The 19,601-nt window shown below is 44.4% G+C and overlaps 1 protein-coding gene across 2 annotated transcripts in view; it reads right to left on the bottom strand.

The window, feature by feature from the left end:
* Window positions 1–3,329: 3,329 nt before the first annotated feature.
* The window catches only part of LOC141133226 (granzyme A-like), a 61,341-nt gene continuing 45,069 nt past the window's right edge, over window positions 3,330–19,601 (bottom strand). For both annotated transcript variants that reach the window (XM_073622479.1, XM_073622486.1), the window contains one exon: window positions 3,330–3,573. In XM_073622479.1, coding sequence (XP_073478580.1) covers window positions 3,415–3,573 — 159 coding nt within the window. In that variant the 3' untranslated portion in view covers window positions 3,330–3,414. The remainder of the gene's footprint in view (window positions 3,574–19,601) is intronic.

Below are 19,601 nucleotides of genomic sequence, written 5' to 3'. Positions count from 1 at the left end.
TCAGTTTTACTGCAGAATGTTCATAACACGATACAGATGTGCCACTTTACAGGCAGACTAAGGGGACCCTGCAGACACTATATTTAAAGTTATTTTTCATTTTTATTGTTTCACTTTAAGCATCATTAAAATCACTGCTCCTTTAAAAAAAATTGTTTTAAAAAAAGAAATTTGCATTGATACATGTCCCCCAGGGCAGTACCCGGGGGAATGGGGAATTTTGATTTCTCATGCTCAGCTCCCATAGACTTCAATGGAGTTCACGGTTCAGGGCAGAACTTTTGTTCTGCCCACCTCTACTGTCTATAGTAGAGTACATTCAAACATGAGGCATGCAGCTTCCCTCCCTCAGGAGCTCAGAGAGGTTACACCTCATAGGGCAGAGGTAGCTGGACAAGTGATCCGCAGTCAGGTGATTGGAATCATTTTTACGGAGGGATTTCTACAATACCCCATATTTTTATCTCTTCCCCAAAAGTTACAAAAACCAACAGAGCCCTCCAGGTAGGCCGATTGTTGCCACCATAGACAGTATAACTAGTGGGTTTTCACAGTACATAGACCAGTTTTTACAGCCTTTGGCTCAAAATTCTGAGACAAATCCTGTTCGCGGACCTTGGGCGTTTTACACCTTAGTCGACCAGCCTTTATGAGCCTTACATCCTTGTACTTCTTGTGTAGAAAAGGTTGGATAACCCCAGATGGGACTTTAAATTGGCAAAACGCTAATGAAATATATAAAAAAAATATTTTATTCATACAAAAAAAGAAAAACTGAACCAAAAAATCATCACATGATGATTACTAAAACATACACTGACATATGACATAAATACACATAACACAGTATCTTGCAAATAGAATGTGAAGGTATGTATACAGTAGTTTCTCTCCAGCATCCGAAAATACTTTCTGGTACCAAAATCCGGGATAAGCTCTTCGGTACCCTGGGTTCTTCCCTGAACAGTGAACTCCATTGAAGTCTATGGGAGCCGAACATGAGAAATCAAAATTCCCCATTTGAAGGCTTATATGCAAGTAATTGGCCATAAAAAGGATATGGGGGTCCAGGTACTGCCCTGGGGGACAATGCAATTTTTTTTTTTAACTATTGTTTTTAAAGGAGCAGTGATTTTAATGATGCTTAAAGTGAAACAATAAAAAAGAAAAATTCCTTTAAATATAGTGTCTGCGGGGTCCCCTTGGTCTGCCTGTAAAGTGGCACATCTTTACTGTGTTATGAACATGCTGCAGCAAAACTGACATTTCTAAAGAAAAAAAAAAAACGAGACAAATCACTTTTAAATTGACTTGCAGTTGCAATTGCCGACATCTGGTTATTTAAGGAAAAACCAAGGGTACCGAAAAGCTTATCCCGGATGTTGGTACCGGAAAGTATTTTGGGATGCTGTCGAGAAACTTTGTCTACATACCTTCACATTCTATTTACAAGATACTGTGTTATGTGTATTTATGTCATATGTCAGTGTATGTTTTAGTAATCATCATGTGATGATTTTTTAGTTCAGTTTTTTTTTGCATGAATAAAATAATTTTTTATATATTTCATTAGTGTTTTGCCAATTTAAAGTCCCATCTGGGGGTATCCAACCTTTTCTATATATACAGGGATGTGGCAAATTCACTATCTGGTATGGTGAAAGCATTTATTTATCTATTGTACTTCATGTGAGTTGCCCCTCCTTAGTGTATTAATAAATTATTTAATCATAGTACAGTTATAGGTGCTTTTTCCCCTTTTTATTTCCTAGGTGATTTGCCCCCCACAGTCAGAACTGGCATGCTGGTGGTAGGCAGAATCCTAATAGCATGCAGCTTCTCTGGAAAACCCAGCTACTGTGGGGAGCACCTCCCCAATTGCTACCAGAGTAATTTAGTTTGAGTAGGTTGGCCCTTTGGCTTTGGGCCTTGGATTTCTCCAGCTGTTCAACTTTATTACACCATACATGTGCACTTGTGGGAAGAAAAACACATCTCAATGGCCATGGTGTGAACAAAAGCATTTTGTTATATCTGTTTGATAAGTCCAAAAAATACCTCTTGATCCTGCCAGCATTCTTGTGAGCTGATAACTTCCTGAGCTCTTTGCCCTTGTTGACCCTTGTCGGTTGCATTGTTATCAGCGACCTCCAAGAACTGCAGAACCATGCCCCACTATGTTGTGGACAATAGTAGAGGGGTGAAGTCCTTGTAGACTTATGCTGTTTCTGCTGAACTGATACAATAGGGTGAGTGAATGTTGTCATCCTAGGACGGAAACTGTGTTACTGGGAGAATCATCAGGTAAAAATAAAGGAAAAAAAAAATCCCACAAAAGAGAACTAATGTAGCCAACACTTCTAAGGACTGTTAAAGTGGTTGTTAACCCACTTTTACAAAATCCTCCCATCCTCTCTGTACTATAATAATAAGTGTCCCTGTGCCTGTGTGATGTAAAACATCTGCTGATCTGTACCTATATAAGCTCAGTTCCCGATGCTCTGCTGACTTGTCAGCTCTCTTCTCTCTCGGCTCACAGTTCCGGTGGGCGGGGCTGAGCCCTCCCGCTGACATCAGCCAGGGAGGAGGGGAAGAGCGGAGATAGGGAGCCGACAGTCAGCTGAGCGGCGGGAGCCAGGCTCATATAGGTAAAGATCGACAGATTTTTTACATTACACAGGCACAGGGACACTTATTATAATGGTACAGAGGGGATTACAGCATTTAGCTGCAGATATGAAAGCCCCAGCAGCAGGGGGGGGGGGGGACGACACTGGTATGAGCAGACAGAGAGGGGAGGGGGTGAGGACAGAGGAGACACAGGAGAGCAGGCTGCACATGATGGAGGCACTTACACTGACAACGATGTCAGGGCTCAGCAGCCTTGATATATCGGAGTCAGAGTACAGGGGGAAGGGTATAGCCAGGCAGGATCAGCCAGGTATTTCAGGTGTTACAGGGGGCCAAATTACACAGCACAAGCACTGTGCTGTATAACATGCTTTAAGGGAACATGATCCTTTTTTTTTTTTTTTTTAGGTTAAACATTTTAAGCTGCAATATATTACATTTTTATGTTGCTGTTTAGATACACTTTAAGTGAAGGTCAAGTTTGTGAGGTTTGATGAATCCCATAGTTTGCTTTATTGGGTTTAATGATTACTTGACTTCTTTTTTTACAATGATGAAAACTTGTAGAACAAATACTAACTGCTATATTTTTTATGTATTTTATAATTGGAGAAAGCAGCAGGATGAGTAGAAACACACATTATTATTTGTTGTAGCAAGAAGAGGTACTTCGGGCTATATAGGAACAAAGCAAAAAATTTTCACGGGATCATTTTTATTCTGGGTCTACAAGAATTATGAAAGGCCAGTGGCTGATACAGCATATAGCTACAATATCTATGTCTATGGTCTTTTCTTGATTTCTTTGTTGATCCACTTCATGTAGTCTTTAGTCAGACGAGTGGAGACATCAATCCCATTGGGAATTCCACACAGCAGAGATCCAAAGGACATTATGCCTTTCAGGAAGCCTCCACACATTATTGGACCTCCAGCATCTCCCTGAAATGAAGACATAGTAATTTTAACAACAATTAAAGAAGAACACAGGATGGGTTAGAGTATGATTCTTTTAATTTATAAACAATGAGGTGAAAATTGCGCTTGTGTAACAAACAAAACCTCACAGAAATGAGTTGCAGACACAGCATGAGCTATTAATCAAAATTTAAAATAAGGTGCTGCACTAACATCCATATGTAGCACCCTCTAGTGTGCAACTAGTATAGGTAAATTTATTTGGGTGACTCATGGTAACTGTGTTAGTCTGCAATTAGGTCGGGGTACTGCAAGTCAAGCTGGATGACTCCACAGGGCAGGTCTCTGGTACCTCCCCCTGGATCTAGAAGCTTCTGGAAGTTAGTGGGTAGTCAGAAGGGGAGTTGGGTGGAAGATGCAGTGCTGAGGTTGCTGGTGTGTAGCCTGGGAGAGGAACCCTGGATCTGGGGGCTCTCTCTCCAAGCTGGGAGCTGAGGAAAGGAAGGAGAGGAAACCTAAGAGAGGCATCTCCATTACCTTTAGACATATGGGCTGGCATGGGAAGATCTGATCAGTTGGAGGCCTGAACAGGAGTTTTGCCCAGTGCACCAGGGAGCAAAGGACAGTGTTAGTATCTCAACACACCCAGGGGCATACAAAGGAAGAGACTGACAGATGTAGCGTACTTTCCAGGGACCGTGTTGTGCTAAATCCCAAGCATCAGAACTGGGTGTTCTATTGTGGAGACAAGGTACTTCTGCATACAGTTTTAAACTTTGTGCTATTTCACTAAAGGGACCGAGAGCTCCTAGTTCATAAAGAACTTTGCTACTGATCCATAGAGACTGCGTTTATTCCAGAGGGAGTACAGTCCAGGATCTTTGTACACAGAGAGATCCTAATTTTTGTACATAGAGAAGGAAGTCTGTCCTGATCTTAGTTACATAGTAGGCGAGGTTGAAAAAAGACACAAGTCCATCAAGTCCAACCTATGTGTGATTATGTGTCAGTATTACATTGTATATCCCTGTATGTTGTGGTCATTCAGGCGCTTATCTAATAGTTTCTTGAAGCTATCGATGCTCCCCGCTGAGACCACCGCATGTGGAAGGAAATTCCACATCCTTGCCGCTCTTATGCCCCGTACACACGGTCGGACATTGATCGGACATTCCGACAACAAAATCCATGGATTTTTTCAGACGGATGTTGGCTCAAACTTGTCTTGCATACACACGGTCACACAAAGTTGTTGGAAAATCCGATCGTTCTGAACGCGGTGACGTAAAACACGTACGTCAGGACTATAAACGGGCAGTAGCCAATAGCTTTAGTCTCTTAATTTATTCTGAGCATGTGTGGCACTTTGTGCGTCGGATTTGTGTACACACGATTGGAATTTCCGACAACAGATTTTGTTGTCGGAAAATTTTATAGCAAGCTCTCAAACTTTGTGTGTTGGAAATTCCAATGGAAAATGTGTGATGGAGCCCACACATGGTCGGAATTTCCGACAACAAGGTCCTATCACACATTTTCCATCGGAAAATACGACCGCGTGTACGGGGCATAACAGTAAAGAACCCTCTACGTAGCTTAAGGTTAAACCTCTTTTCTTCTAATTTTAATGAGTGGCCACAAGTCTTGTTAAACTCTCTTCTGCGAAAAAATTTTATTTCTATTGTGGGGTCACCAGTACGGTATTTGTATATTGAAAACATATACCCTCTCAAGCATCTCTTCTCCGGAGAGAATAAGTTCAGTGCTCACAACCTTTCCTCATAACTAAGATCCTCCAGACCCTTTATTAGCTTTGTTGCCCTTCTTTGTACTCGCTCCATTTCCAGTACATCCTTCCTGAGGACTGGTGCCCAGAACTGGACAGCATACTCTAGGTGCGGCCGGACCAGAGTCTTGTAGAGTGGGAGAATTATCGTTTTATCTCTGGAGTTGATCCCCTTTTTAATGCATGCCAATATTCTGTTTGCTTTGTTAGCAGCAGCTTGGCATTGCATGCCATTGCTGAGCCTATCATCTACTAGGACCCCCAGGTCCTTTTCCATCCTAGATTTCCCCAGAGGTTCTCCCCCCAGTGTATAGATTGCGTTCATATTTTTGCCACCCAAATGCATTATTTTACATTTTTCTACATTGATCTGTTGTTCTTCAAGTCAAGTTGGGCATGCCATAATCCCTATACTCTGTCCAAGTTGTTTTCCAGAATAAAACAACAAAAACAAGCCCATGGACTAATTTCTTGTGTCTGGATGCAAGTAGGAAATGCCTGTTGCCTGGCTCTGCTGGAATCTGGGGAACCAGTAACTAGCGGCTTCTGCTGGGGTAGCACTACAAATAAATAAAAATAAAATCAAACAAAGTAATTCAAAATCATAAAGTTTTTCCGTGAAAAATTAACCAACTCCTCCAGTGTGTGAAGAGAAGTACTAGACCCTCAAAACCGTTGATGAAATCTGTGAGACAAACGCCACCTCCCGAGATGAAGACCACTACCAAGGAAAGTAAGATATGCTTTTACCAGAACGCGAGGACCTTCTTGTTAGAGAACGGTCAGATCTTGGGTTGCAGACAGGACGGACTGAGCTTCATTTCCAATATCTGCTGTAATCTTGTTTGTGAGACACACTGATTGTGGAAGAGCTGTGGCTGCATGTCTTAATCAGACAAATCAAGAGGGATGTTTGGAAGAATGGCCTGGAGTATATAGTGTGTCGCCCATGCCTGTGAATACCTGCAGGATTATCTGTTAAATTGCTAATCTGACCTTTCTGTAATGAGAAGGTCATTGTGTTTTGGTAAAAGCATACCTTTCTTTGGTGGTGGTCTTCATCTTAGGAGGTGACGATTGACTTACTGTACTTTTTATTTATGGATGTTAGAGCCGCACTTTATTTAGAATTTTGGTACTTTTTATTGCCATTAAAGCATGTCTACACCTACAAAAATTATATATTGCAGCTTAACAGTCGTTAGATGTGTTTTCTTTTTTTCAGGAACATATTCAGCAGCTACAAAAAATATCTGTTGATCCTGACAGAAATGCAGTGTGTTTGCTTGTCACTTCCCATGAGCTGAGAAGAAAGCACAAATATGCTTATCTATCTTGAACTGTCTAAACTACGAATCCCATCAAATCCACCATGTAATGTTGATAAACCAAGGTAGACATGTTTGAAGTCCAGCCTGGGTGACAACCATGGCTCCCTCCATAGATACTGTGGAGACATAAGTGTAGCCATGAAGAGTCGGAATGTGTGTTATGCGCAGGATTACCATCCACCACATCTAAAGGCTGGTAAGCTGCATCACATTAAATAATTTTAGGTAGGGGGCATAGCCCCTACCCCCTGAAGGGGCCCCTGAAAACAGTCAGGTTCTCCCTAAGTAGCACAGAGGCCATCAATCACACAAGCACCCCGACATATAAAAGTCAGTCTGGGGATGTCTTTTTAGGATTTACTACAGAAGAACGTTAACAGGAGGATAGGGTTTAGGGTCACAGGATACTCCAACAACAACAGCAGCAAATGAACAAACTTCTGTCTAGCCTCTTAATAGCAAGCTTCTCTGGAGGTAGCTAAGGATGTCAGTATATCTAAGGCCCCACAGCTGTAAACCATAGGGAAATCATTAGCAACTGGTTCCCTTTCGCTTCTGTGCAACTATCAATTATCATTAAGATCTTTACTTACAGTATCCCCCTAACTGTCTGACACCCAGTCTCCATGGGTAGATCCTTAATGAGGGAAATGACAAAGTCCTCCTCCAGACCTGGACCCTGAAACAGTATCCTTCAGCAGGCATTTCCTTTTTAGCTCAGGGCCTTGGTGTAATAAATGTTGAGGTCCAAACAGTGGTTTCTTGTCTTAGTGGTCCTTCTCGTATGGGCAGCCACCAGGGGTGCTGGAACCCTGGACTGCTCACAGCTCCTGCATGTTTATCACCTACCCAGCCACCTTCTGGATGTCCCTTTCCAGAGATTGACCAGGGTAAGATAAATATTCAGCTGATCATTTGAATATCACTCCCTGTGCTCTAGAAGCTTGTTCCAGAGGCAGGAAGAAGCAATCAAATTCTCAGCCTAGGAAGTCTGAGAAGATCAAAACAATCGACCACCATTAAACTGATTACAATGGAGCCAAAACTAACTTTGCCTGGCATTCCAACTAGGAAGGTGCTACACCAGTTTAAGATACCCTGATTTTCATCTTTGCGTTGTCATACCTTGCAGTAAAACGTGTGGCGACCCCTGAACCATGGTGTGGTTGATTTTTCATTGCAGCCCAATGCACATCTCCAATTTACAATAGTGGGCCTGCATTTCATGTGCACTACAATGCACAGATCAAAACCACTTTGTAGTGTGCTGCCAGGAAAAAAAGGACAGAAAAATATGTTTTGTTTCATTTCGGATTAGTTCATTAACCTAATAATTTCATTTAGTCATATTCGGTATGTTAGAGTGAATCGTTTTCGGAATTTGTTTCGTATATTCATTATTTTCAAATTGAAAGTGAATTTGAATTAAAAAAAAATGAATTTGAATTTGAAAGAAGTAAGTGTAACGAGCCCCTTGCTCGCTCGGTTCCACTCTCCCGACACTCCTCTGCAGCTATTGAATCAGATTGCAACATCTGATGGTTCGGTCATCCAATGCTCCGGGATTAGAACTTCAGCTATGTGCCGTTCTAACCCAGTTGTGTAGCTCAGAAAAAACACCAGGCAGGCTGTATGTAAGTTCAACCAGGAATATCCTTTATTGAAAAATCCAGGCTTTTATACACTAAAAGTGGAGGTGCAGCCCTCCTGCTCATATTACTCTAACAATACAGCTGTAACCTAATTAACATGAGCTAATTAACTAATCCCTTTAGACAGCCTAGATGACTCAGACGTGACCGTTAGGCCAGACTGGCCGTCTTGTAGTTCAGAAAATCCAATCAACATTATCACAATCAACATAGACTCTTCTTCACACAATAGCAGAGTTAATTAACACAAATAACAATGGGGATCTAATGACTGTTAGATCCCATAGTAGACTTATTTACAATACACATTTTAGCAGACAATAGACAGACAGATGTTGAAATTTACATCAGCATCTCCTAACAGTATCTGTCCCAGCATTAGGAATCAGTCACTATTCCAATATTCATGACAATACTCCCCCCCTGGAAACAGTCCAACAGCCACAGTTTGACCCCGAACGGGTCAACTCGAGGATGTTGGAAAAGTAGTCTTAAGGTTCCAGGTCCGTCTGCCGGGATAACCCATCTGCATTCCCATTTTGAGGCCCTGGCCGATATTGTATGGTGAAATTGTACGGTTGCAAAGCCAGGCTCCACCTTAGTAATCGGCCGTTCTCTCCCGCCACCCGGTTAAGCCATATCAAAGGATTGTGGTCCGTCATAACGGTAAAAGAGCATCCATACACATAGGGCTGCAGTTTCTTTAAAGCCCAGACTAAGGCCAAACACTCTTTTTCCACGGCAGCATATCCAACTTCACGGCTGAGATACGCCACTGGGTGCTCTTTCCCGTCATCGCCAACTTGACTTAGTACAGCTCCCAGTCTGAACATGGAGGCATCTGTATGAATGACAAAGCGTTTGTTAGGATCGGGTGCCGCCAGTATGGGAGCTTGTGTTAGGGTGGTTTTTAACTGATGAAACGCTGTCTCGCACTCCGGGGACCACAGGACCTGTCTAGGGAGAGTCTTTTTGGTTAGGTCCGTCAGGGGTTTGGCTATGTCACTATAGAAGGGGTACAAACTTCCTGTAGTACCCTGCTATCCCTAAAAATGCAAGTACCTGGGTCTTGGTTCTGGGAACTGGCCAGCCTCGATTTTTGCTGGTTCTGGCCTCTGCTTCCCACACCCCACTCTATGTGCCAGATATTGCACCTCAGACATCCCGATATTACATTTGTCTGGCTTCAGGGTCAGGTTAGCGGGTCGGATCCTATCTAGCACTATTCCCAGGTGTCTAAGATGTTCCTCCCATGTCTGGCTATAGATTGCGATGTCATCAAGATATGCGCATGCAAAATCTTGCAGACCATCGAGGAGTTCATCTATCATCCGCTGGAAGGTAGCCGGAGCATTCTTCATCCCGAATGGCATTACCCGAAACTGGTAAAGGCCGAACGGGGTGATGAAGGCCGACTTTGGAATTGCTTCCGCTTCCAAGGGAATCTGCCAGTAGCCCTTACACAAGTCAATAGTTGTCAGATAATGTCCCTGAGCTATTTTGTCCAGCAATTCGTCCACTCGGGGCATAGGGTAGGCATCTGTCACAGTACAGTCATTCAGTCGCCTATAGTCCACACAAAATCGTGCCGTGCCATCCCATTTTGGGACTAATACTACAGGGGAAGCCCAGGGGCTTGCCGATGGTTCGATCACCCCTAACTCGAGCATCTCCCTAATCTCCGCTCTCATCCCTTCTTGCACTGCTCCGGGAATCCTATAGGCTGGTTGCCTCAGGGGCTTCTGCCCGGGGGTCTCTACCTTGTGCACAGCTATGTGAGTGTACCCAGGGAGTGTCGAGAACATCTCCTGCCGGTCCTGGAGTAATTCTCTGGCCTGTTCTCGTTCTTGGGATCCTAATCTATCTCCTAGCCGTATATCCTCCACACCCCTGGAACAGTTACTGATTTCGGGAAGCTCCAGCATCGGTAGATATTCAGAGTCCCCGGTGGCAGGAGTGCATATGGCAGCTACGGCCTCAGTCCTCTCATGATAGGCCTTCATCATATTAATGTGGAACGTCCTCTTAATGTTTGTGTCTGCACAGCTGGCAACCACGTAGGTGGTATTGCATAGCTGTTTTACCACCTGATAGGGGCCCTGCCAGGAGGCCTGTAATTTGTTTTGCTTCAGGGGTTTTAGTACCAGGACTTTCTGTCCGATATAAAAGGTGCGATTCCGCGCAGACCGATCATACCAAACCTTCTGCTGACTCTGGGCCGATTGCATATTCTCATGGACTAGATCGGTAAGTTCCCGCAGGCGCTCCCTGAGTTCCAAGACATAACAAAGGATGGGGAGGCCTTCTGGATCCTTTACCCCCTCCCACTGGGCCCTCACTAAGTCTAAGGGCCCCCTAACCCTTCGCTCATACAACAGCTCAAATGGGGAAAATCTGTGGACTCTTGGGGTACCTCTCTATAGGCGAACAAATCCTTCCTACTCTCCACGAAGGCCCGATGCAGCTGCTTCAGGGTCCCGTTAAATCTCTCACACAGCCCGTTAGTCTGAGGGTGGTAGGGGGCGCTCTGGAGGGGTTTAATCCCACAGAGACACCAGAGCTGCTGCGTCAGATCAGCTGTGAACTGGGTACCCTGATCGGACAATATCTCCTGGGGAAACCCTACCCTAGTGAATACCCGCAGTAAGGCATCTGCTACTGTATCAGCCTGGATATTGGATAAGGGAATGGCCTCCGGGTACCGGGTGGCGTAATCCACCACCGTAAGAATATACTTCTTCCCAGTGGCACTGGGGCGGGCCAGTGGGCCTATAATATCAACCGCAATGCGGCTAAAGGGTTCTCTAATGATCGGCAGGGGTTGCAGTGAGGCTTTTGGGTGATCCCCTGTCTTCCCTACTTTCTGACAAGTCTCACAGGTCCGGCAGTATTCTCGCACCTCAGCATGTAACCTGGGCCAGATGAACGCATGAGACAACCGACTCCGGGTCTTAGCTATCCCTAATTGTCCGGCCAAGGGGATGTCGTGAGCCAGCCGCAATAGCTCCCGTCTGTATTTCTGGGGTACAACTAGCTGTTTGTGGGGACCCTGTCGCTTACCGGTACCCATTCCCTCGGTGTAATGATATAGAAACCCCCCTCCCACTCTATTCGGTCTTCCCCCAACCCCCCTGGATCCTTGCCCGCCCTGTCCCGATAACCAGCTAATGTTGGGTCATTCTGCGTCTCTTGCCTAATGTCGGAGGGAGAATCCCAGGACACAGGGTTGTCAAGTCAGGGTAATGTAGGAGGATTTGGTCTTACCTGGGTCCCCATAGGAGTGGAGTTGCCTTGAAGTTGGCTCTGACGTCGGGTGGTCACGGCCATGGTGGCCTCTGGGGCATATGAGGAAGTCAAATGCCCCAAATCGTTCCCTAAAAGTACTTCCGCGGGTAACTCACGTAGTAATCCCACCCGCACTTGTCGCTCCCCTGAGCCCCAATCCAAGAGGACTTGGACGTTGGATAAACGTAGCACCTTGCCCCCTGCTACCCTGACTGCAACAGTCTGGCCAGTCCGGGCCGACTGGGGAATCATGTGAGGCTGGATGAGGGTAATCGTAGCCCCGGAATCGCGGAGTCCCTGGGCCGGCTGCCCATTAACCCACACTGTCTGACGATGGTGCTGCCGATTATCTCCGGCAGCAGCTTGGACGGGATCAGCCTCAAAAAGTTCGCCAAACTCTTCCTGAACATCTCGATGGTTGGGCTCATTCTGGAAGCAATGAGCCACTGGTCTGGATTGATGAGCAGTCTCTCGGTACCTCGTGTATTGGGTAGGACAATATCGCTGCAGATGACCGGTTTGGTTACAGGTATAGCACTTAGGTCCGTTAGGAGGGTTGGGTCGGGTTGGGGGTCTAGAGGCAGACCACTGCAGTACTGAAGTTGGGTTAGAGGCTGGTAAACTGGGCCGAGATAGTGGATAGCGCTCGCTTTCGCCTGACCTTCGAGAGTCCAGATATTCATCAGCCAAAGTAGCCGCTTGCTGTACAGTCTGTGGTCGCTTATCTCGCACCCAATCCTGTACTACCGGAGGGGTGTGGTTAAAGAACTGTTCTAAGAGTACTAGCTGGGTGATGTCCTCTATGGTATGAGCGTGGCTTCCCTGGAACCAGCCCTTAAGGTTCCGCTGCAGACAATGTGCCCACTCCACGTATGTTATGTGGGCTTGTTTCCGGGTTTCTCTAAACTTACTCCGACTGGCTTCGGGTGTAATGGCAAATCGGGCTAGCAGAGCTTCTTTTACCCAGTCATAATCTTTAGTGTCCTCGTCCTCCAGGGCCCGGTATGCATCGGCTGCTCTGCCAGTCAAATTACTCGCCAGTAAAGCAATCCAATCTTGGGACAGTACATTATGTATCTGGCATAGTCTCTCAAAGTCCTGCAGGAACGCTTCAATTTCCTCCTCTCCTTCCTTAAATAGTTTGAATGCCCGAAAGGGTAACTTACGGAAAGGCGCTGTATCTTTAGGTGTTGTCTTCGATTGCTGTATTTCCGCCATTCTCCGCTCATGTTGCCGCTCTAGTTCTCTCTCTTGTCGCTCATCCTGCAGCTGGATGTCTCTAATGGCATTCTGTATGGCGGTCTCTGATGGGTTAGCACCATATAATGCCAACCGCTCTCGAACTCGTTGTTGAAACAAGTCTTCAACTGAACGGGGTCCCGCATCACCATCCCTCTGATCCATCTTGGCTAGCTCACTGATCAGGGTGGCCTTCTTCTTTGTCCCACCGGTCCCTCAACGGCTCTCAAGTAAGTCTTTCAGCGTGACTCTCCTGCAGGCTGCATAGCTGGCCATTCACTGTGGTGGTTTGGAGTGTCCCAGTAACTGGAGAGCAAATCCCACGGCTGCCAACCAATGTAACGAGCCCCTTGCTCGCTCGGTTCCACTCTCCCGACACTCCTCTGCAGCTATTGAATCAGATTGCAACGTCTGATGGTTCAGTCATCCAATGCTCCGGGATTAGAACTTCAGCTATGTGCCGTTCTAACCCAGTTGTGTAGCTCAGAACAAACACCAGGCAGGCTGTATGTAAGTTCAACCAGGAATATCCTTTATTGAAAAATCCAGGCTTTTATACACTAAAAGTGGAGGTGCAGACCTCCTGCTCATATTACTCTAACAATACAGCTGTAACCTAATTAACCTAATTAACATAAGCTAATTAACTAATCCCTTTAGACAGCCTAGATGACTCAGACATGACCGTTAGGCCAGACTGGCCCTCTTGTAGTTCAGAAAATCCAATCAACATTATCACAATCAACATAGACTCTTCTTCACACAATAGCAGAGTTAATTAACACAAATAACAATGGGGATCTAATGACTCTTAGATCCCATAGTAGACTTATTTACAATACACATTTTAGCAGACAATAGACAGACAGGTGTTGGAATTTACATCAGCATCTCCTAACAGTATCTGTCCCAGCATTAGGAATCAGTCACTATTCCAATATTCATGACAGTAAGGTATAAAAGTAAAATGAGATGATAATTCCTACATAGGCTGCTTAATAGAATAGTACAGATTAGAATATAAAATAAAGGAATAGAACAGAACATAACATAGTAGAATTCAATAGAAAATATTATATTCTTTTTTATTCCTTTCTATTGTATTCTATTCTTTTATTTTTTATAATATTATATTTTATTATATGCTATTCTATTCTATTCCTTTATTTTCTCTTCTATTTTACTATGTTTTATTCTATTCTATTTAAATTATATTCTATTCTTTTAAGTTCTATTCTATTCAGTTTTTTTTCTATTCTATTTGATTTTATTCTATTCTATTCCTTTCTATCCTTTTCTATTCTATTGTATCCTGTTTTATTCTGCTATGTTCTATTCAATTCCTTTATGTTCTATTCTATTCCTTTATTTTCTGTTTTATTCCACTCTATTTTTTATATTCGATTCTATTCTTTTTTTTTATCCTGTTTTTTTTTTTATTTCAAATTTTAATGAATTTTTCAATTTGAAATTAATCTTCGAATTCGGATGATTCGTTTAATTATAATTTATTTTGGATTTGTTGAAATTCTTTACTATTGTTTTTTTTTTTTATCCAAATAAAAGTTTATTGAATTCGACATAAACAAACATAACCAGGCTTCGACAATACACAGTTACATTGCATATTTTGTAAATTCTTATTACTAATTGGCAGAACTCCCTGCCTAAGTGAGGTCCTTCGTACAGAGCAATAAACTATATAAGTGTATTTAACCAGCATTTAGACCCAGCAATCTCCCCATCACCAGATCCACCGGGACTAGTCCAGGCACATCCAACCATGGGCCCCAGAGTTTATCAAACTTTCGAGTGCATCCCCTATGCTAATATACCACTCTCTCCATTCTGATCATGTTCCTTAACTGCGGAAATCCATTCCTTAACTGTGGGAGGGTCCTCTGATATCCAGTGGAGCATTATCATCTTACGTGCTAATAATAGGGTCCTGGTAACTGCTATTCTGATGCTCTCCTCCCATTCAAAGACCTCCAGCACATTTAATAAGCAGTGTTTTGGGTCAGTGGGCATAGAGATCTGAAATACCCTGTTTATGGTATCCACCACTCCACCCTAATAGGAGTAAAGCTTCGGGCACCTCCACAGTAGATGGATCAGATCTCCATGGTCCCTTTTGCATCTGGTGCACATCGGAGTAGATCTAAGACCCATTCTGTGTAATTTATGTGGAGTATTGTACACCCTCAGAATTAGGTACAGTTGTGTTAGCCTTTGTGATACATTCAACAAGCTTATGGGCACCGCTTGTAGAATCTCCTCCCACTGGTCTTCATCTATCTGCCCCACTTCTCTTTCCCATTTTTCCATCATTCTCAAGGGATGTTTAGACAAGAAGCTCTGCAGGAGCATATTATAACATTGAGAGATGAAACCTTTAGTATTTGTAGCTTTCATAACTAGGTTAAATAATGGTGTTGGTGAAGGAGACCACTCTGAAGCGCTGCTCTGAGCCCTCACAGCATGTTTCAATTGCATATACTGGAATCGTATATTAGCAAGCTGTGCCTTTCCTGCAGAGTCTCAAAGGATAATAGAATACCGTTCTGAAAAATGTGTCTAATGTATATCACTCCAAATCTCTTCCATAAGGCCCCATGCTGTAACTGCGCTATTTTAGGGTACGTCCCATTGGACCATATCAGACTGAATTCCGTGTATCCTGTCACTCCCTGTAGGTATCTAATTTTGTTCCAGATTCTCTGGAGAAGATTATAGGTCGGGTACTTCTTATTTGGTTTCCCAAAGGCTAGAGCTTCAAGTGCCGCTGGCACTGAATCTCGTTTTACTGTGTGTAGCATCACAGTCTCTGAAGAGCTACGGGTAATACTCATCCTCTCTGTCTCCCCACCCATAACCCCTATTAGGTGTTGGAGCTGCGCTGCTAAATAATATAACCATGGGTTCAGTAGGGCTAGTCCCCCCCTCATCTTTAGGGCGCTGTAAGTGTTCAAGTTTGATCCTGGGGGGGGGGCGATTCTTCCAAATTAACAGGCGGAATAGGGAGTTTACAATTCTAAATGTTTTCAGAGGAACCACTACTGGAGAATTGTGGAGCACATATAGTAGCTGGGGCATGAGGATCATCTTGATCAGATTCACCCTACCAGCTATTGACAGGCACAATGAATTCCACGTCTTAATTCAGTCTCGGAATTTCTGCAGTAGTGGGGAGATGTTCAATCTCCCATAGTCTCTTACTGTGGGTGATACCTGGACTCCCAGGTACCTAAAGGATGTGGACAAGGGTATGGAAATTTGTTTGGGAATTCCGCCAGCGCTGTTTGTAGCTCCTCCACTTTAAGTGGAGCATCCAAGTCCCTCCTTTGCTCATTGGTAATTTGTGGGAAGCTAATGCCCTGCAGGTATCCCATTAGTTCCTCCACAGTATACTCTCCAGTAGGGAGATACAGTCTCTCGTAGAATCCCGCTAGCTCCTGCAAAATCAGATCAGGGGAGCTCACTAACTTTCCCTCCGATGTTCTAATTGCCCCTATTTACGGGGACCATTGCTGTGAGTTTGCTATCTTAGCCAAAAGATGGCCAGTGGTTTCCCCTTCCTCAAAAAATGCAGCCTCTGAGAAGAATCTTTTCTTCTCTGCCGTGGAGGACAGCAATCGCTCGTAAGCAGATTGAGCCGACTGCCATGACTCCCTGGCAGAGTCCGTGGTGTCCTGAACAAATCTTTCCTCCAAGTCCTGCACCAGCTTCTCCAGCTCCTCCCTCTGCCCGGAGGACTGCCTCTTAACCTTTGTAATTTCTGCAATTAATAGTCCCTTCAAGTGGGTCAATGGAGAATCAGAAAAATCCTGTCTGGCTAGGAATTCCTGCATGCTCCTCCCCAGCTCTATTGGGGATAGAAATAATTTCAGCCAGAAGGCATTACATTTCCAGGGTGCCCTGGGCAACCCGGACAGCGGAGCCACGATCAGCTTAATCACCATGTGGGAGTGGTCAGACACACTGCGCGGTTTATATTTCACCTCCGAGATGGATGGGAGCATGGTAGGGTCACCTACTGCCAAATCAATCCTGGACAATGTCCCATGCATCTTGGAGAAACAGGAGAACTGCTTCTCCAGACGATTCCTGTGTCTCCAAGCGTCCACCCAGCCCACCTCATTAATCAACCTCAGCAATGGCGACTCCCTCGACGAGGCAGACCCCCCCATACTAGAAATTCTTTACTATTGTGATTCAGAAATTTGGATACAACTGAATCAATGAATAACAAAAATCACACATGTCTAGTAATGGACTGCCTTATTACAACACACGGTTAATTTATCCCAATAAGCTTCAAGCAAACCACCACAAACATACCAGCACCCACACCCTGCCATATTTGAATGTAGTCACTGCATTAAAATTGTGATTTATAGCTGTTGTTGGAGCATGCACACATCAATAGGAAGGAGGTACAAACCGTGAATAGGATATGCACAGCCCAGGAAGAGATATCAAGAATAAACTAAAACATATTTCTTTAAAAAAATGCTATGATGGTTTACTTACAAAACTAAATATTCTTTTGAGAGAGTTTTTTTCTTTTTTTTTTTACTTTAATTGTAGAATTTGTCTTGCCATTTTGATAAAGGGGTTGTAAACCCTGGTAAAAAAAAAAAACCCTGCAAGACAAAGGCATAATGAGCTAGTATGCTAGAACGAAGCTCCTGCAGCTGTCCTCGTCTCCCCCTCTGGCCGGCGACATCTCTCCCGGGGGTTACTTCTGGGTATCGTGGCTCCAGCGCTGTGATTGGCCAGAGTCGCGATAACGTCACTCCCGCGCATGCGTGTGGGAGCCGCCGGTAAAGGCGCACAGACTGAAGCAATGGCCTTCTGTATGCCCCAGTGCGCATGTGCTGATGCCATTGGCACATGCAGGGGACATGTCCTAAACCGTGCAGGCTTAGGAAACATCCTGGGTAGCTACAGGTAAGCCTTATTATAGGCTTACCTGTAGCATAAAGTTGTTGTAATGGGTTTACAACAGCACTGGGTGCCAGTCAGCAGTGTTGCAATGCTTGTGTCGTAACAAGGGGCATGCTAATTGAAGGAGAGAGAAGAGTGATAAAGAGATCAGCTCAGATCAGTCTATTGCTTTTCTTTTCACTGCCCAATCACAAACGGGGGGAGGAACAAAACCTGTAATGCCACGTGCACACGAGCGGACTTTTCGACCGGACTGGTCCAACGGACCGAGTCCGGCAGACAATTCGACTGTGTGTGGGCTTCATCGGACCTGCAGCGGACTTTTCAGTCGAAAATCTGATGGACTTTAGATTTGGAACATGTTCCAAATCTTTACGTCGGAACTCCGCCGGACCCAGTTCCTATTGAAAAGTCCGCTCGTCTGTATGCTACTAGTATGCTAGTAGACGAAAACCGACGCTAGAGCAGCTATTGGCTACTGGCTATCAACTTCCTTACTTTAGTCCGGTCGTACGTCATCACGTACGAATCCGTCGGACTTTGGTGTGATCATGTGTAGGCAAGTCCGTTCGTTGGGAAAAGTCTGTTGGAAGTCCGCTGAAAAGTCCGGTCGAAAAGTCTGCTCGTGTGAACGCGGCATCAGTGTGACTAAACTGTATGTTGGCAAGACTAGTGGCCCTTAAGTAGTGCCACCCCCTGGTGATGTAATGGGTGGAGTTTGTGCCCTTTTTTATTATTTGCAGTGGGTGGGGTTAAGCAGTTTGGGTATGGGAGCAGGTCATCCCCTGGCCAACACCATGTAGGCTTTAGAGCTTTATCTTAGAGAGAGAGGGGATTCTCTACAAGGCTGAATTTGTGAGACTTTAAGGGAGGACTCAGCTGGAAGGAAACAGAAAGATGTAGCTACCCCTGACCTTCATTTAGCAGGTCTGTAGCTGGGAGTTGAGTAAGTAAGAGACTCCAACTGTGAAGACCGAGAGCTGGGGGACTCCTGGAATAGCAAGAGGAGAGATGGCTGGACTTAATGGATTTGTGATAGCTGCAGTAAATTGCTGTGCACTGTAGACACTAATGTTCAGGAGGTTGTGTAATGGAGGTACTGTGTTCTGCACTGTGAAGACGATGTTCACAAAGTCAGGTTATGGACTGTCATGCTAATCAAATGTTCGTTAGTAAATCGTTGAAAGGTCCTTTCTGCTTGAACATTCTTTATTGTGAGAAACAGGCTTTGGCCGGCGATATGTGAATAGCATGAAGAAGGTGGGCCTCAGGCCTAGTGAGTGGTGACACAAAATGGCAGAGCCTCTCCCAAAAGACAGGTATGTGCATATCTTTTCCAGAGAAAAGGCAGGACAGAACCTGGGAAAGCTTGGCAGGAACCGTTATGCAAAGCCAGGTCCCTTGATTGTAGACGAAAAAAATAAAGTAGCATTTGACAGAGCCGTGTACATCTTAGAACTAGATAGACAGAAATACAAATCCTTTGGTAGGTAAATAGCTCCCATATATGTATTTATTTAGCTGTTTGAGGAATTCAGTTTAAACATGACATAGAAAAATTGAGGGTGTTTTATTATATTTAGAGAGACAAACAGCCTACCAACTCCTTCTTTGCTATCTCTTTAGCCTCCTTTGTCATTGTAACCTCTATTATATATTTGTAAAAAAGCATTTTATATAAGTAGTATGTAGCGCTACCCCCCCCCCCCGCAGGAGCCGCTGGTTACTGGTTCCCCCCTATTCCTGCACAGTCAGGCAACACACATTTCCAACTTGCATCCAGACACAATAAATCAGTCCATGGGCTTG

This window comes from Aquarana catesbeiana, linkage group LG01 (assembly GCF_042186555.1).
Source record: "Aquarana catesbeiana isolate 2022-GZ linkage group LG01, ASM4218655v1, whole genome shotgun sequence".
NCBI classification, from domain to species: Eukaryota; Metazoa; Chordata; class Amphibia; order Anura; family Ranidae; genus Aquarana; species Aquarana catesbeiana.
This window is presented reverse-complemented; position numbering and strand designations above follow the sequence as displayed.